This window comes from Nannobrachium achirus (genome assembly GCF_963921795.1).
Source record: "Nannobrachium achirus genome assembly, chromosome: 8".
Classification (NCBI taxonomy): Eukaryota; Metazoa; Chordata; class Actinopteri; order Myctophiformes; family Myctophidae; genus Nannobrachium; species Nannobrachium achirus.
The window spans coordinates 31,044,860-31,068,577 of record NC_137817.1 but is presented as its reverse complement, the minus strand read 5'-3'; the positions used below and the strand labels follow the sequence as shown (position 1 = coordinate 31,068,577).

The 23,718-nt window shown below is 40.3% G+C and overlaps 1 protein-coding gene across 1 annotated transcript; it reads left to right on the top strand.

Annotated features, from left to right (window-relative positions):
- Window positions 1-11,637: 11,637 nt before the first annotated feature.
- jam3a (junctional adhesion molecule 3a) lies at window positions 11,638-23,097 on the top strand (the record flags this gene model as incomplete). Its single annotated transcript, XM_080732268.1, has 9 exons — window positions 11,638-11,686; window positions 20,387-20,458; window positions 20,554-20,667; window positions 20,829-20,981; window positions 21,152-21,354; window positions 21,686-21,785; window positions 22,566-22,695; window positions 22,842-22,893; window positions 23,062-23,097. The coding sequence occupies 9 exons, from the start codon at window positions 11,638-11,640 to the stop codon at window positions 23,095-23,097; spliced, it is 909 nt and encodes a 302-aa protein (XP_080588394.1).
- Window positions 23,098-23,718: the final 621 nt, after the last annotated feature.

Below are 23,718 nucleotides of genomic sequence, written 5' to 3'. Positions count from 1 at the left end.
AAATGTACGTAAGTAAAAAATGTGAGTACTTTTTCCACCACTGCGTAGTAGTGGAACCGCAGTATCATGCGCATTGACAGAGAGAGCCTCGTTCACATCTTTAAATACCTCTCCGAAAAGTGGCACCATGTGCACCACCATCATTGTGCACTATTCACCCGTCTGTACAATCTTAAATAATGCTTTCGGCTCGTTATATTATTATTCGGTCCGGTCCGGTCCGGTCCAGTCAGATCTGTTCACGCAGTTGGGTTTAATGTGAAGAAATGTGTCTGTGGGTGACTCATCTGTCGCTCATATTTTACTGTAGCCTCGGCTTCGACTGTTATGTCGCTGTCTGTGTTGCCGACATAAACGTTCTTTTTTTTCTTCTACTGCACTGTCTGGCTTATATGATGGGTGTGGCGACAGATGCACTATCGTTTGTCTGTTTCCTCGACGACTGCAAGTGCAAGGATGCTGCTTAAGCATGCTGCCCACTGCGCACACATGGCTACACTGATAAGAAGCTTAGGTTTACTCAGGCAGTTTCAACATGCATGACCACAGAGAAACCAAGCCGCTGCTGCATGATGCCTACAACATTGATCAAGTGAGTTCTCCCTAACAGTGCAAATAATATCGCCTCCTTGGCTTTTATGTCGCATGGAAAAGAAATCGGACCAGACATGCACATCTGTCAGTCATGAGCTATTCACCCAGTGAGACAAGGCTATAGTATAGGGCTTGCATCCATTGACGGTCTGGTCACAGCCCCTAATGTGTCTTGGTCAATATCTTCAATTCAGAACAACAAAGATTATCCTGCATGTAGGCTAATCCTTGTGTAAAAATCACAAATGGTGCTCCTCAGTCTTTCTGCAGAATAAATATTTCTAACAAAACTGAAAGCTTTAGCTTTTGGTAGTTGGCTCAGATTAAATCTTAAAGGAGTAGCTACCCCCAAAATGTCACTTTTTATTGATTACTCATGCCATGGAGACTTGAGTTCAAATGTTCTTTTTCTTTTTTTTAATGATTTATAATTGATAGGAAAGAATGCATTTTGGGATGAACTCCTTTAACCCAGTGGTTCTCAACCTGTGGGTTGGGACCCCCAGGGGGTCCCCAAATTATTTTGGGGGGTCCCCAGATTATTAGCTTAATTTGCAACATTGTTTTCTCACTCAACAGTAAATCAACTAACATAACGTTTAAGTATAGAGGGTTATGCACATTTCTAAAGTGACAATTTAAGGACTTTTTAATGCCTCTAAAAAGACAAATTAAACATTGGCCAAACTGTCAAATATTAGAGGCAGAAATTGTGAAAATAGTTGCGAGGCAATGTGAGCATGTAGATCTGCTATTTTCACAATAGAACCGTAGTATATAAAATGTACCCATTTCTTATTGCTCGTCGAATATGTAGGTTAGTTGAACAGTTCAGGAAACAGAATTTACACTTCTAATAATAACATGTATAAAATAGGGACACAATGGTTAATGTGTTTAAAAAAAATCACACCCAGTGTGAAGTGAGCGGTGCCTTTCATGAATTAATTTCATTAAGCATCCACCGAAGCTTGGGAGTGTGGGACGGTCATACATACTGTAAATACATACAGACAAAGCGAGATGTAGGAGCGGTTAGCACTGCTCAAAAAAAAACCCTAGTGCTTGACATTAGACCATACATAGCACAATGTATTTGTATTTGAGTTCATAAAGTTAACGGTAAGAACATATAAATGAATTGGACATTTAAAAAAAATAACTTCGCATCGCAGCTTGTAGATCGGATATCTTTGCTATTTTTGACTGTATATGCATTCTGGCCGTCTGTAGTGAGTGTGAAAATATAGCGGCCCTCTCCATCGTCAAAGTTGCCCACCCCTGCATTAGACCATTCATTGGTCAGGCAGGACCTGTGGTCGACCATTTCTTACCATATACATTTGCATGCTATGCATATTATGAATCCAAACTGTATACTGTCAAATTTTGACCCTTAGATTTCGCAATGTGGGTGTGGGATGGGGGATGGCTGATTTGGGCAGTCACACCCATGCGGGCCTGAGTCAGATTGGTTGAACTCGGAGCTGACACACCCGTTGTGCATAGAGTTAGCACACAGAAGCAGTCATCCCCAAAACATCAATGTGACCACAAACTGCATGCCATGCCTTTGGTGTTATAATAATGTGCATAGCAGACCTGTCCATGACCAACTCTCTCTGTGGGGATGACTGATTTATCCTGTGTGTATCGATTAACTCGATAGTCAATCCGCTCCAAGTCCAAGCCAGTCTGACTCGGGCCAGGTGTGACTCCAGAGATTCACATTATCTGCCCCTGATCATCACCTCCCTGCTGAACAGGTGCCTCGACAGACCAAGCTGGAGGATTTGCTGCCGGGAATCGAACCTGGGCCACTGCGCGAGGGTGGCATGTGTTTGTTTTAGGTAGTTACTATACTTCTGTGGAGGGTGAACCAGCTCTCAGTCTCCAAGATTAAATACATTAATATCACATTGAGAAGTGTGTAGTGTTGTGTTATAAGGCTGCTGCATTGAGAAATAAAGTCACCCTCCACTGTCTGCTTCCTAGTTCATACGATTTGATTTCCAAGATGTAGGGCCGCGGATAATGCCCAACTATGGACATGCCCGACATTAGTGCAAATCTTCACGGTTATATAGATAGATACCTTTATTATCCCAAGGGGGAAACTCAGTTGCCCAGTGGTAGCACAGCAGTATACAGTTATTTACAAAGTTACTGAGAAGTAAGAAGAAGGTAGGAAGAAACGAGAACAGTACTGTAACAGTAAAGAGAAGGTGCATCAAGAGAGGGGGGGCGAATAATATATAAATATATATTATTATGTTATGCAACGGTTTCTGTTGTGAAAGACGCCACATGCCCATGAGATCCAAGAGGACTGGGAGGGACAGGGGATCACCTCCCTGCTGAACAGATGCCTCGTCCTACCAAGGGAGGGAGAGAACCTTAAACAATAACCTGGTCAGGGCTGGGTACCAGTAGCCTGGCGGGGCCCGACGTTATCTGTGTTCATTCCTTCCACAGTATAACGTCTGGCCTTTGGCCTATTGGCAGCTTGAAAAGTGGGCGGGAGTACTTGCCTTGACAGACAGACTCCTCTAACCAATCACCATCTCTCAGCCAGTCGGAAGAACGGCAAACAAACACGTCTTTTCGGCCGATAAACTCCACTAGCGCATCCTCCGTGTTGCTTTTTAATTGTTGTAATTGATTCCAACTCTGAAATAACTGCACTTATTGGTTGTTTTATGGTTAGAGCGTTAACTGTTACACTTTTTGCATCGCGAGGGCAGCCATTGTTGTTTTGAAAATGCTGCAGCCTGCAGCATGCATCTACGTCACCGTCTACACATGGACCAATCAGGGAAATCTTTTCACGTTTGTTGTGCGGAAGCATAGTGCGGAAGCAGTCACTGATTGGCCCCGATCAGAGAATAATCGGTATACTCGCTGCCAATCAACGGAAGTCCAGACGTTATACTGTGGAAGGAATGAGTGAGTGAACGCAGATGACGTCGGGCCCCGCCAGGCTAGGGTACCAGCACCTGAACACGTTGATTGGCACATCATTACACATTAGTAAATGGATTGCATTTATATAGCGCCTTTCTCCAAAGCGTTTTACAACATATTTCACATTCACCCATCTCACACACAGCAGTGGAAACCATGCAAGGCACCAATCTGCCCATCTGGAGCAGTGAGAGTTTTGCTCAAGGACACTTCATGATAGGTCGGATTGGCAACAATGAAGAGTCGGCCGAAAGAGATGAGATCAAGTCACTGGCACTCTGGTGCGGGGGGAACAACCTCGCCCGTAACGTCGACAAGACCAAGGAGATGATTGTGGACTTCAGGAAGCCATGGAGAGATCTGGGGCCCATCCTCATAGATGGAGCTCAGGGTCAGCGAGTTCAAGTTCCTCAGAGTACACATCAAGGAGGAGCTCTATAAGGGCCGGGGGTCTTCAACGTTTTCAGGCCAAGGACCCATTAGTTGAGAGAGAGATGAAGCAGGGACCCCCACAACCTTTTCAGAGATTCCATAGTTTCATTGTTTGACAGCACAATCATCAGTGTGTGTTGGATCCATGTCATTTTGTGTTTTCAGATATTTAACCACTTGAACCGTCAATACTTAATAAATCTGACCTTTCACTCTGTACTTAGTCCGCTCTTTTTCCCCTCTACACCAAACCTCTTTGCTGAAAATAGTCGATCTACAAGCTCACAACACCTCACAGCGCGAGGCGTTGTGAGCTTGTAGATCAGCTCCTATTTTTGGCTAAAGTTCTCAGAATATGGACACTATAGGGTGGTTAATATAAAACGTTTCTATCACACAAAGATTTGGAGGACCCCCTGTAGTAACTCTGAGGACCCCCTAGGGGTCCCGGACCCCCGTTGAAGACCCTTGCTCTAAGGGGAGACACACACCACACACGTGAGGAAAAAGGCTCAGCGACTACTGGCTCTGCCGCCTGAAGAAGTTCAGAGTATAGGCATTCAATCAGGCTGTGTTACGGCTTGGTAAGGAAACTGTACTGCCCGAGAAAATAAAATCTACATCGAGTGGTGCGATCGGCAGAGAGCATGATGGGAAGCAAGCTCCCCGCGCTCCAGGAACTGTACAAAAGGCGGTGTGTAGTTTTAGCCCAGCGCATCGTCAAGGACAAGCACCACCCCAGCCACAAACTGTTCAAACCCCTTCAAGGAGGCCTACCACAGTATAAAGCGCAACATCGACTTTATCGTTTGATGACGTCATCACATCACACCCAACTCCCCCAATTATTTTGGGGGGTCCCCAGATGATTAACTTAATGTGCAACATTGTTTTCTCACTCAACTGTAAACAAACAAACATAAAGTTTAAGTGTATAGAGGGTATCTTCACATTTCTAAACTGACAATTTAAGGACTTTTTAATACCTCTAAAATGACAAATTAAACATTGTCCAAATTGTCAAATATATAGAGGCAGAAATTGTGAAAATAGCCGATCTACATGATCGCGAGGCGTTGTGATCATGTAGATCGGCTATTTTCACAATAAAACCATATTGGACATTCCGTCCTTGACAATTACCAATCCTACTGTTTGAATGCTGTACAGACGCACACATGGAGCAAAAATAATGATAGAAAAGGATTTTTTTTTTTTTTTACTTCGACTTTCGACTTTCTCTGGTGGGAGTCGACTTGTGCAATGAAGTCGACTCAGTCGACTTGTCGACTTTTTTGTTAATGCCCTATCACATACACTAATATACATCTGATGCTATGCTACACTCCTTTATACAGTATCTTACCTCAGGTACTATGTATAATTTTTTGTTTTCTTTGATTGATCTCTCTTCCCTTTCTTCTTCCCTTTCTTTTTTCTATGGAAAACTGTGATGTGACAATAAAGCAAGAATCGAACCAAGAGTTCTCTGATTCCAAGATGGCTGCTCCACCTACTGAGCCACTGCCTGTGTTGTCAGTGCAATAACCTGAAAGGAAAGCTGATAACATGGCTCGAAGCCAACGTATGTCAGCTATTATCACACATTAATTAATATCAATATGATATTCTCAGCTTATCATTGACAGTGTTTTGTTGTCAATGTCCAAATGACTGCAACATAACATTAACCTTGTTTAACTTTTAGTTATTTGAAACACAAATAACGAAAGGTTAAACAAGGTTACTTGATTTATATTCAACCCAGAAACTGTACCTTTTCCTATCCAAAACTTCTAATAAATAACTCAATCCATCAATCAATCAAAGGTCATAAACCATCAGCTCGGGCGAGTTTCTTTCCGGTGACTCTTCTGGTATTCAATTGTACTTATAAGTGAAGTAGGCTATTTATAAATGTCACTACATCCATTTGTAGATGTAAGCTCTAATCACACAGTTGTTCACTAGCAACCAGTTTGTCAATGCGAAGATAGTGCCATCCGGATTCTCTGTGTATAGTGCAGCTTCACCACTGAATAATAGATTATGATTTGTGGGGCTTTGTTCACAAACTGCACACATGGTGACTTACGATAGCTAAAGAGACAGGAAGGCCATGCAGTTTTTAGATTCAATGTATTATTTTCTTCTTTTTCTGAGTTTATATTTTCTATTTAGAAGATGGTCAGGAATCTCAGGATACACGATCGATATGGCATGCAAACCTTTCTCTTGTGTTAAAGTAGCAACGCTTTCCTCTTACAAAGTCAACAAACAGCCTGACTTCACTGTAGTATGCTGCTAGTTGTCAGTACTTGTGTTACATTAACACTGAGTGTATACAAAATGGATTACAGATCCATTTTATTCCATTTGTACACTTTCAGAATAAATTAAGGGTAGATTTTAGTATTGAATGGGGAACAAAACAATGTTGCATGGTGATAATTGAATAGCTAAAATAAACAATTGTTGACGTTAAATCAAACATAATTTTCAGCAAATGATGACACCTCAAAACTCTTCTTATTAGGCCTTTACCCGATCGGCCATAAGATAAAAAACTGTGAGATACAATTTCTGGACCTTGGGTTCCTACACGCCAAAAGGGTTATCGCCCTTTCATGGAAAAAGACAGGGAAACCTAGCATCGCTCAGTGGTTTAAGGAACTATCTTTATGCCTTCCTATATTGAAAAGAATTAAATACACTCTCAAAAACAAACAAGAGCTATTTGAGAAAATATGGGGACATTTTATTCAGTATGTCAAGGGAAACGATCTTTCCTATCTGATGGAGGAACCAGGGGTAGGGTAGCTGTTTTTTTTTAATTTTCTTTTCTCTCTACGGTCATTTGTCTGGCCTTGTGGCTTATGAATCGGGATGTTGATGTGATGTATGTGCTCTTTGTGTCATGATTATTTTATATTCTTCAGGTTTTTTGTGTTTTTTGTTTTGTTTTTTTGTTTGTTTGTTTTGTCTGAACTTTGCTTTTATTGTATTGTATGTGTTGTTTTGTATGTATATAAAAAAAGAAAATAAACATAAACATAAACATAAACAATAAACAAAAGAAAAAGATGACACCTCAACACATGTAGTCTCTGAAATATAAACCAGTAAGACTCCCTAATCAGGTTGCATGTATACACAAATTGGCCTGTAAGTGGCAGTGGCAAAATATGTGATTTGCAAAAATCGGCCACATGGTGGCGCTAGAAGAGGGCCATGTGCAGGTAGATGTGAAGATTTTAAGCATGTATGCCTATGTGTTGAGGGAATGTGCGTGGCTAATTGCAAAAAAAAAAAAGGCATGTGGTGTTCATGATGTGCGGAATTTTGTTGAAAAGGGAGTAATCCAGCAAGGCAATCGTCGCCTATCAGGAGGGAATATGATAAATGGTACAGATGCATGTTGCTGAGATGAGTTGCGAGTTTGTGTGATTTTTAGGCAAGATCTGTAGGAGCAGTGTCAGCAAAAAGCAGCCTATTTGATAAATAAGGCCATGTGTTGGAAAAAAGTGAAGTGACATTTGAATTCTATTAAACCCTCTAAGACCAAGTATCTCTAGCCTATCTGATAAAGACAATGTAATGTCAGCTGTTAGACATCCACTCTCACAGTATAGCTACAGTACACGTGCATTGAATGATAGATACCAAAGCGTCTGGATCATCTTGGAAGAAGAGCAGTCATTCCCATATCATCATATGTCTACCCAGTCACATGGAGCAGATGTAATCCAATTTCCAGCTACAGTATATTTCTGATGACAAAGGCAACCTATATTAGTCAAGGTCTTCTCTTCACAGAACAGTACATTGTCAGGCTACCTCTGCACACCTATTAAAAGCACTGCATTTAGTAATCAAGGTCAGCGATTCACACATTAATATATCTTGTTGAACTCAATTTAGCAGCTAAGGTATCATGTGTAGTTGATAACCATGTTACATTTAATTTCTGTTTGGACTTTAGGTTTCATAAACAGAAATTGCACAAGGCAGATCTGACGAATACACACACACACACACACACACACACACACACACACACACACACACACACACACACACACACACACTATATATATATATATATATATATATATATATATATATATATATATATATATTTATGTGTATATACACTGTATATATATGTATATATACAGTGTGTATATATTTATATATACATGTATTTAATCTATGAAAATCTTGTAAATCATTATAACAATTATGCAATAATAATTGGGATTATCTCAAATAATTGTGATTAAGCGATTATGTAATTGTGACAGGCGTACCTGCAGCTGTGTGCGATTAGACGATTATGTAATTGTGACAGGCAGTACCTGAAGCCAAATGCCATACACACATACACCCTTCACTACAACTGAGAATTGGATAGGTTTAACCACTTTTATTATACATCAATATTCTAGGATGGGGTGCTTACAGCAGAGTGAAAATTAGGCAAATGTCTTAAATAAAAATAGTACTGTATATTCCTCTCTCTCTTAATCATCCAATCTTTAAACATGCCCATCTTCCATCACTGTCATGAGTGTCTCAGCTCTGTTGTGAAGTCTATAAATAACATGGTGTTAATTAAGCTCTGGGTTCAGCATCTGCCAATCTGCCATGTGTACTAGCAACTAAGGGATTTTCGTTTCCTAAGAATATTTATCAAATATTACATTTATCTCCTCAAACAAAAACAACAACAAAAATCCCATGGTTAGTTACAGTACTTGGAACCCCAGAGTACTTCCCCCGAGCTTTGGTGATTTTTTCTTTTGGCTATTGACTTCTACCTTTTAACAATTTCCATGTGACCTTTAGCTATTTTACATGAACTGAATTTAGTGGTAACCAAGGAGTTGCTCTTTCTTCTTGTTATTATACCCATAGAAACTCCATTCACATGTTGAAGCCTAGAGTGGGACTACACTCAGGACAAGGTCATCCTGAGATCTCAACTCATAAAACTAGCACACAAGTCTAGCACTTAATATTATACAGTTCAGAACTTGCAGATGTCAAAATATTGCCATATGGTGTGCTGTCTTCAACAAAACGGTATGTCCTCCCTTCCAGAAAGAGATACACTGGGATGGTAATATTGTAGCAGGGGACCATTTTCAATCTGCCTTGGTGACATACTTAAAATTTAAACCATACTCTGTCCCAGGACATAGGTCATAAAATTATCTATTCAGCTGAGCTGTTATGTTCATCAAGTGTATTGACACTCATAGCTTATAGAGGGCATAAATGAAATATAGCATTTAGTTGAATGATAACAACAAATTATTAATGGATATAGAATGGAAGAAACTGTCACCTCAAATTAAGTATTAAGAGTATGAGCGTTTGGAAGCTTTGTTTCAAGTAATTTAATGGGATTTGCTTGCAAAGGCTTTTAAAATGTTATGTGCATGGATACTGCAATGTCAGCTTTTTCTTAGAAAACCTTTCAAACAATCACATTTACAATTTACAATTGTGGCATTTAGCAGATGCTCTACTTGATCGCAAGACCAGATTAAGTTCCATCTATGCACCCATTTCAACAAATAACAGGGTACATGGAGTAAATAGAGTCCATGAACCAAATGAACATTTGTACACTCTCAGAGTTAAATGAACACTGTTAATTTTACAGTATAGATTGGAATCCCAAAGAGGTAAAAAAAGTTCCATTTGTATTCTCTCACACTTACAGACCAAATGTAGGGACCATTTGGACCCTTGGTAGTCCCCGAACCTGACATTGAGAAACAGTGCTCAACTCATCCTGATGAGCTACTGCTGCTGCCAAAGCTGCCTGAGCCTGAATCTCTTTGTAGTCATAAATACGTATAAATACGTAAGGACCAAGAATCCTACAACCAATCAGAGATATTTTGGTATTCAGTTGCTGTGTGTAAATAAATACAATGAACGTAAATTAAAGGACCAAGCACCAAGGCCTTTGATGGTTCATTCTCTAGGGGGAAAGAAACAATTCACACGAGGGGCCACGAGGGGCTTCCATGAGAGGCATTCTCATTGCAAGCGATTACCTAGCAACATACTATCAACACTTCTAAGCAGGTAATTGCTACAGCAGCCTTTGTGCATAGGTACTAAAAGAAGGCAGAGAGTTGATCTTTTTCAATTAGGTATACCTTAATTATTATAGTATAATTATAGAGTATAATTGGTATCATTCACAAAACTACTCGAGAAACACCTAAGAATTAACCTGACCATATGACTGGAACCTATTTTACTTCTTGTTTTCATATGTGATTTTTAGAATGTAGGATTGTTTGTATACAATAGGCTTACACATCTGATTGTAGCCTACTATTTTAACTGTATGCTATTTATGTTTTATGTCATAGGCTATTTATGTATTAGCCCTATGTTGTGGACGCCTGGAAGATTAGTGGTTACCAAGGCATCAAATAGATTCATTTAATAAACAATATAGGTCTAAAATAAATGGTTTAGTATAGGCCTAGTTACACAAATGAAGTGACTTACTTCATTTATCAATATACTTGGTAGGCCTATATTTATCCTAATGTCCTCCTAATCCTATATCTTGTTTTTGTATGATGTTTTCTATGTAGCTGATAATTAAGATTTCTTTCAGAGATACTGTTGACATAGAAGGACATATGTTCCAAGTGATTTGCACACTTGTCAAGCCACACTGATCTTAAATCAATATTGCTTTCGTAATGGTTTGAATGATCACCACAATATTACCTTGGAGGCGTCACAGGTCACCAGCAGGCCTAATAGGAACTCCCTACTATGATGCTAATATATGAAAATAACTTGGCAATTGTGTTTCAGTAGGGCTACAATATTCTGTTCTAGTATTCAGGTGGTCTGATGATATATTGGCTGATGGATAATAATACAAAGATTTGTACCTTTATGTCGTTTTATACTGCCACCTACTGTTTAGTCGGTGGAACTGAATGTAACTCCAACTCAGCGTACAATGATCACTTGCTGAAATATCTGGCCTTTGATGACATCCAGGCTAGTTTTTGTCTCACACACACAAAAAAAAGTGTGTTATAGTTTTGCTGTCAACTTGTCAATACTTTAACATGGATAATGAAATCGATTTCTAAGCCAAAAATACTATTTTACAAGTCTGGACTTTGATGACATCCAGGTCATTGTTTGTCTCACGCACGCACGCACACGCACGCACGCACAAATTTAAGGCACCACATGTGGGCCTGTTTGATTGATTCAAGTGAAATGGAATTAAAAAGAAAAAAAAAAGTATTTAAGTATTTGATTATTTATTTTTATGTTGTAGTTTTGTTGTCAATACTTTAAAATTGGATAATGAGATCGATTTCTAAACCAAAAAGACTGAATTGCTGGCATCGATTGGAACCGTTTAATCTGGATGATTGATGATGTATCTCAGTGTTTCCGGGTCTCTGAAGTCACCCCCCTTCCGCCCTGATGCCCTTGTAGCCATGGAAACCCTGGTGGTGGAACCTCGTCGATAGCAACATCCAGCAGTCTGCTGCCCACCATCCTCTCTCATACCTCCGCGAGGTGGCTGCTGACTCTCATACAGCTTGTGTGTGCAAGTATTACCGATAAATCAGAGGCAACAAGATGGCGATTGCACGACTGGCAGCTTTTTGTGTGCTCTATTCAAGCATCCGTAAGTTTTTATTTTCCTTTTCTCAAAGCTGTTAACGAAACGTTTTGTGTGCATGCATTCCGTTAGCGTTAACTCGAAGCAGCTGCTTTGCAGGCGAATGATGGGCTGTCATTGGCACTATTACGCTGTACTGTAGCGTAAACGGGGTTAGCCATCGATGTTGTTTGCTTGGCTCTGCATCGGAATCTAGTTTAGAATAGTTTTCAGTTCTGACATTAGCTAGCCGGATGTGTTGTCTTTGTAGTAGTACGATTCAAATGTGGTGGAAATGTGCCAACATGCTGCCACACACATGCTGCAGTAGTAGCATAATGTGTTTAATGTTAGTGAAATTATGCATCTAATCTGTAACATCTCTAATTAATGATTGCATACGATAGCTGCATAACGATATGCAAATATTAGGCCTATTGGTTTTATTTTATTTGCAATAAGAAAGAACATGGCTGCCTGACATTGACTAATATCATCTTATCTGGTTATTTAGCCATATCCATCACAGACACACAACTTTAAAGAAAAATCTAGAATAGTAAAACTGGTTTGAGGTCATAAGGAGTGATGTCCCTAAAATACACACTAAAACATAGTAGGCATTAAACATGCACACAGCTGTGCTGTTTCACTGGTTGATATCTGGTGACATATTCCCTTTAATCCCTTACAATGAGAGCAAGCATTCTAAAGTTGTCAGCTGGAGTCAGCATTTTACTTCTGTGCTCTAATGGCACTATAGCGGACAAAAGGTCACAAGTGCTTGCCACCAGTTACAGTAACAGTGGTACAGTTAATGCCATGCCCTCTAACTGGGGATGCAGTGGTGCTTGGTGTGAGTTCATGGGGTGAGTGTCAAACTAGTTGATTGATTCCATATGTATTTTGCCTTTGATGATAACTTACTAAAGTGAGATGTAGCCTAATTCAAATCAATTATTTAAGTGGTGATTAGGATCATTCTACACTGAGTTTGCTGTTACTGCACTGCTCAGGATTAAGGTTAGGTGTGTAGATAAAGGCAGGGCAAGAGCCAAATGCAGCACCAGTTACCACACTGACCAACAGTTGCACTTGCTGTAATGTAATAATAACAATAAACAACTAGAGATACTGTTCCTACGAAACAGTGTGGGCTCGCTCGTACTATATTCTGCAGCGTGCAAACTGTCATGTGAAGCTCAACCAATACTCCAGCTAACACCACTCCCAGATTTTCCACACCTCATTGGCTAAGGGCCCTGCCTGCGACGGAACTCACGTGACGGAACTCACGTGACGGAACTCACGCAACGGAACTCACTCTATAAATAATGAAGACTAGACGATTTTGACATCTTGTTACTAATCTGTCGGTAGATAATGCCGGTCTTATATAAGGGTCATTTGTGTACGGTGTGATGTCATACTGATGTCAGCAGTGTGATGTCATACTGATGCGGAGATATGAGCAGGGCAAAGGTGTGACGTGTGACCGACCGACGGACGGACGGCCGGTGGAGGTTTTGATACTAAACTGCGACCTGACGGTCGCAATAACAGAAAGGCGAGACCACAAATAACTAGAACTGCACTCTGTCGAGGTGCCAACTTGCGCTGTGCGTCAGCAGAACACGCCATGAGATGCGCTCACCACTGGCATCACTAGGAATGATGGTCCCTCATTGGCAGTTAATGATGACATTGACAGAAATGCTGGTCCCTGATTGGGCTACGGCAGGGGTGCCCAAAATTTAGATCGTGATCTACCAGTAGATCACAAAGGCTGTTCAGGTAGGTAGATCACATGACATGCCCCTAAAATATATATAATAAAAAATCACAAAACCAGTCTTTTTGACATCTGTCAATTAAGGTAACTTGATTGAATTTCATCAAGAAGGGCATGTCAGCTCCCTTCATGGCTTCTAGTTCTAAAGTAGGAAAACCCCCAATTCAAAGCTTTGTTTTCAAGAGTCAGTACAGTAGCATTACAAAGAACCTGAAAACCTACCACTTCCATACAGAATGGCATGAAGACTTTTCCCCCCAATATTTCCCATTTCAAGTGCGTTGGTCTTATACTGTATGACGCCAGTGCTGCTGTTCCAAAGCCCCCTCAGGTACATTCTTTTGGGGTGGGTAGATCATGTTGTGCTGGTCATTTTAAAAGTAGCTCTCAAGTAAAAAATCACACCCGTGTGAACTGAGCGGTGGTTGTGTGTGTGTGTGTGTGTGTGTGTGTGCGTGTGTGTGTGTGTGTGTGTGTGAGAGAGAGAGAGAGAGAGAGAGAATATTGCAGTTGATGCTCAGACTAGACTCAAGAGCACCCTCTCTGGTCACTGAGTGGTAGTTCAGGCTACATACACACATACATACACGGATACATACACGGATACACACACGGCCATGCTATGGAGCGGTCTACCACCGCTCAAAAACAGACATACATAAATACGCAGCCAAACGCAGTACTTGCGCACTCTGCTGGCGCAAGTAATAATTTGAATTTATCCGCGAGTTTCCAATGCCCCATAGTGCATTGCGCAGAGTCTGTACCGAGCTTCCGGCGCCGCGGCCGAGTGTGATTTACAAGCTCACAACAGGCTGCATCTGCGACGCGACGTGAGCTTGTATGTCTGCTGTTAAACCGGAAGTGTGGTCCAAATAATCTCCAGTCGCCTCCAGCAAACTCCCGCGGAAAGAGGTGGATATAACACCTTTCAAAAACCCAAGGACACTTAACAATACAAAAATAAACCCACTGTTTTCCAAAAGCCTAAAGTAAAGTAAGTGTATCCATGTGTTGAAACAGGTTGTTGAACAACACCTAATGTTTTTACTAATGTATTATTAGTACTAGTATTAGCAATATTACTTAGGCTAGTTCACCTGGCGAGGTTGTATATGTATTCATCATAACACTTCAGAGAGTATTTTAATATTAAAGGGAAACGAGCGCATTTACAGCATCTGTGAAATAACCATTTAGGAATACAGGACTTTGATCATGGATTAATTAAATTGGGATAACTGGAATTGCTGTGTAGTGGAGAATGTATTGAATCAAAGGTGTAGAATGATAATGAGAGTAGAAAATGTTTACTTTATTTTATTTAGCTTATTCTGATAGAAAACACTATACAAGTTACATACTGTACCGCTATTTATGGATGTAACTGTTCTATCCATTGTCATGTGTACTGTTGTACATTATAGCCTATAGCTTTTTTTGTTTGAAGAAAGCATAGGGTAAAGCTGGTTGCACACTGCTGCGTTTTTCGTTGCGAAATGCGTTTTTCAGGGCAAGGAGAGAGAGAGAGATAGAGAGAGCAAGGGACCGAGTGGTGCGCGAAACGGGCGGCAGTGTGCAAACGTGACTGACATAACGTGAGGTTGATTTTTTTATTCACGCGCTCCAAAAATCACTCCGATATTCGGCCCGAAAAACGCAGCAGTGTGCAACCACCTTAAGGCTGTCGTTTGACATGCTTTTCTTAGATTCCCCCCTTTTCCATTTAACCAAGGAGTTTACCCTTTTCTTATGTTTGGGCATATTCTTAGAATGACATAGCCACTGTGGTACATTTATCTCTATTGTAACTTGTCTACACATTGCTCCATGTTGTATGATGTAGTGTGGGCTCTATCTTTGGCAGATTTGCCGTTACTGTGAAGGAATGTCTGGGAATGGGGCTTTTTTTAGATGTACTGGATCAACAGCATTGGATTGGGGATGGGCAGCTGTTTTCATATTTAAGAGGATTGTAAAATCTGGCTATGCAGAAGAGAATGTCATCCACAGCCAGCTACAGACCTACTTGTCTATGCATTAAAACAATAAAGGGATTAAAAATCAGCTGGTGTTCCCAATAAATGCTGAGATCATTTTCATGATATAAAGGATCCCCTCCTCGTTAGCCTACATATTTGTCCCCTGTGTGTGTGTGTGTGTGTGTGTGTGTGTGTGTGTGTGTGTGTGTGTGTGTGTGTGTGTGTGTGTGTGAATGCTTTATTCTAAACACATTTTGAAGTCTTTGTCTATTTAATTGGATATAGTGATTCTTTCCCACGGCTTCAAACTGCCTGCTTCAATGTATTATAATAATTATGCGCTAGGGTTTAATGCTTTTGACAAGAAACAAGGCTATGGTAGGCCAACTATTCTGAAAATGCGTCTATGAAAGGATATTTTAGTTTAGATATCAGGGGCTTTGCTTTAGCATCATACCCTACCCAAGTCTATTAGAGCGTAAATGCACCATACAAAAAATGCCATAACATAAATTCAGTGAAAAAATCAATAATTAACAAAATTAAGCTAAAAATACAATCACTCATTTCACTCTCATTGTTGTAGATGCAATTAGTATGTTGTAACAGAAAAAGTGTTACTTCTTATGCATTGTTATTGTTTCATGTGTTTTGTATAGCCTACAACTAGCCTATTCAGGATTCAGACTAGTCGTGAATCCTGGAAAAGCGGGCCTTGCTCCCGGTGTAAACTTCTTATTTAATGAAAAGTCGTTAATTTCTGTATTTAAGCTAAGAGTAGACTAACATACATTGTGTTCAAACTCAGTCCTATATGCAAGAATGTATAGGCCTACGTTGACTGACTGCACACGTTTTGAGAAAAAATAATCCACTTAATAAACACTCTGTTTATAGAGGGAACATTTGTCAGACAAGCTCTCCTTGTGTCCAGTCACTGCAGGGGTAAAAATAGCTCTTGATGAACAGGGTGGGAAAAGTCAGCAACAGAGACGGAAGCTGAGACCTGGGAGTCAGGTCTCATCAGTGTCCACAGCTGTGGACTAGATGTTTTGGCAAGACCAATGTTTTCCTTATCAGGATAAGCTCCATTCATTCACAATTTTCCCAGGAAAGTATGTGTACATACTGTACCTGTACAGTATACCTTGAAGGCTACAACAACTATTCCCAGTATAGAGTATGTATTATAGCCTAGGCACATCTTAGGAATGGGGAATGTATATTTACTAGTGGTTCGGGGCGCAGTGTCAAGGGCTTTGTCAAAGTAGACGACTAGACGTTGTACCCGACCCATCTGTTTGAGTCCCTTTTGTGCCCATATATGGAGATCTCTGTATCAGTCGGTCCCTTTTATGCCCATAGGTATATATTGGCATGGACAACTGGATATCCATATGCCTATATATGGACAGATGATCGGATCATTGTTTCTGGTTGTGTCTGAGTCAGAGCAATCTGGCTAGCCATCGTCAAAGAAAAGGTCGATCCTTTTCACTTGACTGGAGCTCAGTTGTAACTCGAGCTCAGTTCGGCTGCTCTTGAGAGACTAGAGTCTGAGTGACAAGGCCGTGGTCCTGCCTATATCATTCTGGGACCCCATTCTGTTTTTGTTTTTTTTCTTTTTTTTCTTTGTCCACTTCCTCCTAGGGCTGTCACGATATGACATTTTACATGGCGATTAATTGTCTCTCAAATAATTGCGATTAACGATTTAATTGTCTTTTTGTCGTTGACAATTACGTTTCTGTTTGGCTTGTAGGCTTTGAAATTGCACATGGCAGATATGACGCGTAACCTAAATATACAAAGAAATGAAGGACATATTTCACAACTTTACACTTTAAAAAGAACATTGATAGTGGAAATAGCCGATCGCGACGCGTTGTGAGCTTGTAGATCTGCTATTTCCACTATTTTTTAAATGTTTGAACATATATAAACATCTTTCAACGATTATGACGATTATCACAAAATAATTGCGATTATGTCAAATAATTGCGATAATTGTGACAGCCCTACTTCCTCCTGAGCACTTCTGTGTTTATTCTAACAACAACATTACATGTTTAAGGCGGTGGTGCTGACAAAATGTGTCCGTGGCAAAGACTTTGAGAATTTGAGATTTTCTTTTTTTACACACCATTTAAATTATCGTATTAGTGTGGTTGCCCCTGCAGGTCAACCAGACTATAGTACTTGTCCAGTCCGACTTTATTCTATCTTTCCCTTCCTACGGGACACACACACCGGGTGCAGACGGCGCTCGTCAAAACAGCCGCCCCCATTATTTTCAATGAACATCAACATACCCACACTGGCGGCGTCAGACTCACGCAGGCGTTTCCTCAGAACATGTATGATACTGTACTAGTGTCATACCACTATAATACTAGTGGTTCTCAAATGTTTTATTTCCCTTTAACTCTGAGAATGTACAAATGGAACCAAATGGACCAACTCTCAGAGTTACAGACCATTATCAGACTGGCTCTTTGTGTTTCTGATAATATTATTGCCCACTCATTTGTATGTCTGTGGCAAAAAAGATATCTATTTTGACAAAAATGTCCACCACAACTGAACCCTGTGTCGTGGCTGTAGTCCTGCCTATACACGGGCGTATCAGGGTTGTTTATGGTTATTTATGACTGAGTCAGAGTGGTGTGGCCGTGGTCTGCTGTGCCCTCCCCCATCAGCCATTTTTAATATATTGACCACATGAACCCTAATGCTGCTTTTATGGGTAATAACTAGGTATATCAATAGGCGAACAATCAGTGAAAATAGGCAAACGTTTGGTTCAAAATAGCAAGCTCAAAACATGTCACACTTGGCTCTTATTGACGAAGGGATTTAATTTGTTGTAGAGGGGGAAAAGGAGGGGACAGAGAATAGATCTCTGCTGGTCAGTCAATGAAGTATAGGGTTTAAGTGGTTAAGTGGTAGAGTAGACAGCCAGAGCCAAAGATTTACCACTATTTGTATGGTGGTGATTTGCTATGGTGCATCCCTCTGACGTGCATTAGGCCCATTCAGATAAATAATGCTTATTATTATCTACAATCACCTTCATTTGAATCCCTTTGTACTGCCTCCACAGGGAAAGGGAATGTCTTCATTAACCAGCAGGGGAGCTTTCTGCACCACATATACCCAACAATTATTATATTTGGAAGTGTTTTGTTGTAGTAGGAGTCAGACAAAGTGGGTTGAACACATTGGAGACTAGAAAATATAAACAGACCCACGCAAATGCATTACCCATACCACCAGTAAGCCCTTTTCATGTTCATAAACCAGTAAGACTCCCTAATCGGGAGATAAGCGACCGTCAGGTCGCAGCGTGATTTTAGGGCAAAATGTGTAGGAGCAGTGTCCAAAAATGTGGTTGAAAAAAATCGGCCTGATGTTGGCGCTGAATGTAGACATAGTGTGTACCGATTTGGGTGATTTTAGGGCAAAATCTGTAGGAGCAGTGTCCAAAAATGTGTTTGAAGAAATCGGCCTGAAGGTGGCGCTATATGGGACAGCTCCATGTTGATGAGATGAGTGTAGACATACTGTGTAGCGATTTGCGTGATTTTAGGGCAAAAATTGTAGGAGCAGTGTCCAAAAATGTGTTTTGCAAGAATCCGCCACATGGTGGCGATAGAAGAGGGCCATGTGAGAAATGAGGGGTGGGGTCTCCGCGCCGCCGAGGCGGACGAATAGGTACCGGCTCCGGCTCTCCCGGTCGCTCCTAGCCCGAGTTACGGCATTTTATGTGCGCTGCAGTGGCAGGGGGTCCTCCACTGGGGGCGCCACCACTTTTGCATCCGTTCTGGAGCACCAGGAGTCGGTGGTCCCCGGGAATTCCCCGTGAGCAGCCCCGTTGGGGTGGTCATTTGGTCATTTTTGCACATTTGGTCATTTTTTACATCTGGGGGTCCCCCAGGGACAGACAGACTGACGGACTGACTGACGGACGGACTCACAGTTTGTGGAGGTTTTGATAGTAACTGCGACCTGACGGTCGCAATAACAAACCTTTTGGAATTGTGTCTTCACACGGCTTACACACATTAGTTCCCCTTACGTAATTATTGCTGTATCACTCCATATTAGTCTGAAAAAGATGAGTAAATGATGCACCTTGCCATTCTGCTTTTTAAAATGTTACGCTTTGCTTTAAGGTGTGTACTTCAAACCATAACTGGACATCTTTTAACAAGCAATGTCTTGGGGTTTACTGTTCAGATGTTTTTTTCTTTTTTTTTTTTCCTTTTTTTTTCCAACTCGAAGCAAAAGCTGAGTGTGTGAACTGCTCATGTCCTTAGGGCTGTCAACTAAACAATAACATGCATAAGTGCATCACTATCTACATATTGTGTGTATTTTCTTGAAAATAATAACAAAGATCAAGTTGTTCTTTCTTTAGAATTCAGAAGTTTCTTTTTATCTCTCTTATTATTTCTAAACTCTGGTGCTGATGAATGTTAACCAACATAATGTTACCGTGTAGAAACCAGGGTTTCAACATTTTTAATCAAATTTGTGTTTAGAAAATATACAGAAATAAGTGTTAAGAAATCTGAATAAGCAATGGCTACCACATGTATATACAAGTTAATACAACTGTGTATAGTCTCAAAGCACATTTGGTTTACAGTGTTGTTCACAATATAAATCTAGTTGAGTTAAAACATTTATACATGGCTGCTTCAAGGAGCCTAGTTAGTTTGAGTTTCAGCATGTTACAGCATTTGATTAATAAAACATGCACAGTCCAAATCTAAGCATGTCATACACTTACATTCTGTTTTCATCACTATGAAAAGCCTAATTTATACTGTCACAGGTATAAATTAGGTTTCTTATCTAATCTTTCTAATTTTATTAGGCAACATGCAAATTTTCTAGTCTGTGTTATTGTACGTGTGTGATTTTTAAAATAAATTTCCTTTCTTATAGGCCTTATTCCATCATCATTTGGAGTAATCCTCCGAACTACAGACAAGATTGTCTGGGCAAATGAGTTTGAATGTAAGTTGCTGTCAAATTAGTTTATTGTTTTGTAATTACATTGTCTTTTGTACTGATTTGGGTTGCTATTGTTCTCATTTGTCTTTTTTCCATAGCCATTGAACTGACCTGTTTGATAGAGTCTATCTCAACAAACAACCCAAGGATTGAATGGAAAAAGATCAAGAATGGCGTGCCTAGTTATGTCTACTTTCAAAACAGGATATCAGGTAAACACACAGTTAAACACTGTTAGCAAAATGGCTAAATCATCTCCTTATAATTTTACCAAATAGAAAGTGCCTGAAAATAACTAAATGAACAGTGAAATAAGTTAACACTGTATTTGAATGAGTGGTTGTATTATAAACTGTTATTGTCTCTCTACAAGGGGATTTGGAGCACAGAGCACAGCTCAGAGAGCCAGCGAATATTGTAATCTTCAACGCTACACGGGCAGACACGGCAGAATACCGTTGTGAGGTGGCCGCCATCGATGACCAAAGGGACTTTGATGAAATACTCATCAGTCTTGCTGTGAGAGGTACTGTAACCTGGTAGTTTCATGGGTTTATCACTATTAGGTTCCCCCATTAGGTTTATAGAGTAAAAGAGTTTATGACTAATTTGTTTTGTCTCTCTGTAGACTGATGTGTGTTTGCTCACTGTATTAGTTCTACCCAGTAAAGTGTGTATCTCTAATTCTCTATGCAGTGAAGCCTGTTGTACCGCGGTGCAGTGTACCAGTGGCGGTCACAGTTGGGACATCCTCTGAGCTACGCTGCTTGGAGAATGAGGGCTTCCCTGCCTCACAGTACAGCTGGTTCCACAACAACGAGGAACTTCCTCAGGACCCCAAGAGCAACCCTAAGTTCGTCAACTCATCCTACACCATAAACCCTGACACTGGAAGCCTGGTGAGAATCAGAGGAGTAGTGAATGTTGGTTCATTTGCTTTGATAACACCTTGTCTTGTTTGCCAAACTAAAACATGTACTCAGTGCATCGAGAGATCCTTCCACGTGCAGGAAAATGGTCACAAGCCTACACTCAATGAGTTTGACGTAGGCTGGTGGTAGTATTGTCAGAATTTAACGTCCTCAAAATAGAACAAAAGCATCACATTGAGTATATCAGCAAAGTCCCCCTTCAAATAGATGCGGTGTGTGCGTGCCTGCGTTTGCGCATTCATGTGGTGCATGTGGAGTTATGCTATCAATTGATTTTACAATGAGTGTCTTGTTGCAGAAATTCCGAAGGGTGAGGAAGGAGGATGCTGGGGAGTACTATTGTCAAGCAAAGAATGACGCAGGACATGCGCAGTGTCCTTCACAGCTGATGGAAGTCTGTAAGTGCCAGTCATTCATTTTTACATTATTATTAAGACTGTGATGTTTTATTTGACTAGGTGTTTTGCCTGTAGTAAATAGCAATGATGGATGTTGAACTTTGGTAGACTCTTTGGGTTGTATAGGTAGCTACCTTGCAATGATATACAGTCAAGCCCCCAGAACCCTGGGGGCGCTTTGAAGCAAAAAGTACATGGTGGCCGTTTGAGGTACTGCAGTTGGGGCTTCTATTCAAACAGTTAGTTCAGTTGAGGCAGATAGCCCCGCCTCCCCGTTTCTCGCTCCCAGACCACGCCCCGACCGTCGCGATTGGCTCAGAAGCCAAATAGTAGCCCCACTACGTCACGTTTCAGAGGCGTTTCAAACGCGGAAGTACACTTCATGCGCTGGGTGAGCAACTCAATGCAAGTGGACGGGCGGGGATATCCGTTGCCCTCTCTATTCTTATTATAACTCTATGTATACAGTCCATTAAGTCCAAGTCATTTTATTTGTTGTGTCTGTGCTACAGTATGTGAACGAAGAACCAGAAGTAGTGATTCAGTTTGTATGGCAAACAAGGTCTTTAAATCAGCAAAATTGTTTCTTTCCACCTATTTCACCTACTGGCAGCACTCGCATTATATAGATCTGTAGTGTCAACTGGTTGTTACTGTATTCCTGTGACTGTAACTCACAGGAGCTGATCATTTGGACTTTTCAAGGTCATTCCTTTGAGATGTCTAAATGTGTGTTACCTGAAGGTCCTATTTTAAAATGTCCTGTTTGAATACTTGCAGATGATATTGATATCCTTGGGATTTTCCTAAAAGCATTTGCTGCATTAGTAGCATTGATTTGCATCACCGTGGGGGTTTGCCATGCTCATAAACATGGATGTTTCTCGAGCAAAGAACACACTGAAAATACGTGAGTTGCTCTCGTACTGTACAGCATGAAAATATGTCTTTACTAACTATTCTTCTCAATTTTGTGCTATGTTTTATTAATGCAAGCCATTGACATTAATTTAACTTGTTTCTATGATTTCCATTATGAAAATGTTTCTTCTTCAGCTACAAATTGCCAGCACAAGATGATGGTGTTGAATATGGTGATCCTGATGAGGTAAGAAAAGAGGGGGAAAAAGGGGGAAAACAATCTCATTGCAGATTTGTTATGTCAAAAGTTGAATTAAGCCGCAGATATTTATTTACATGTCACATTACAAATAAAAGTACTGTAACTAATTTGATAAATTACTGTAATTAATATTCAAACTTTCCTATACTGCAGGGTCATTTCCGCCACAAATCTTCATTCGTCATTTGACACTCAACAAATTGGATGGGAAGGAACAGAAAGAAAACTGTATGAAGAAAACATACTTATGTGAAATTTCAGCAATGGCGCTCTATAGGATCAAATCTCATTTGATGTGAGCCGTAACATGGCACATTATTCTCTGATGCACATCAAAATAGAATCAACCAGCTTGCCAAAGTAACTTTAATTACATAACTTCTTTATTTTTATAATGTACTAATGATTTTATATTATTTTGGAATTGTTAAACCACATTACCCTTGCATCCCTAGTTTGAGGTGAATATTCTCAAACATAACTTAGGCCTATGTACTTGATTTATACACGTACAGCAGTGTTGTTATGTAGCAGATCTACAAGCTCGCAACACGTTTTGAGCTTGTAGTTGGGATATTTTTGTCATGACACTGAAAGGCTTAAGTGGTCAATGTTATCACTAAAATTACGTTTTACTCTTTAATACTAGATTATATTTTTTGTCTTGTTTTTTTTTATTGCCTCACACAATCAGTATTATTTCGAACCATATTCAAGTAGTAAAAGATGCTGGAAGTGACATTCCCTCACATGGCTTTTGGACAAATCCTTTTTTATAACTTCCCAACTTTCTACTATATAATGTATATT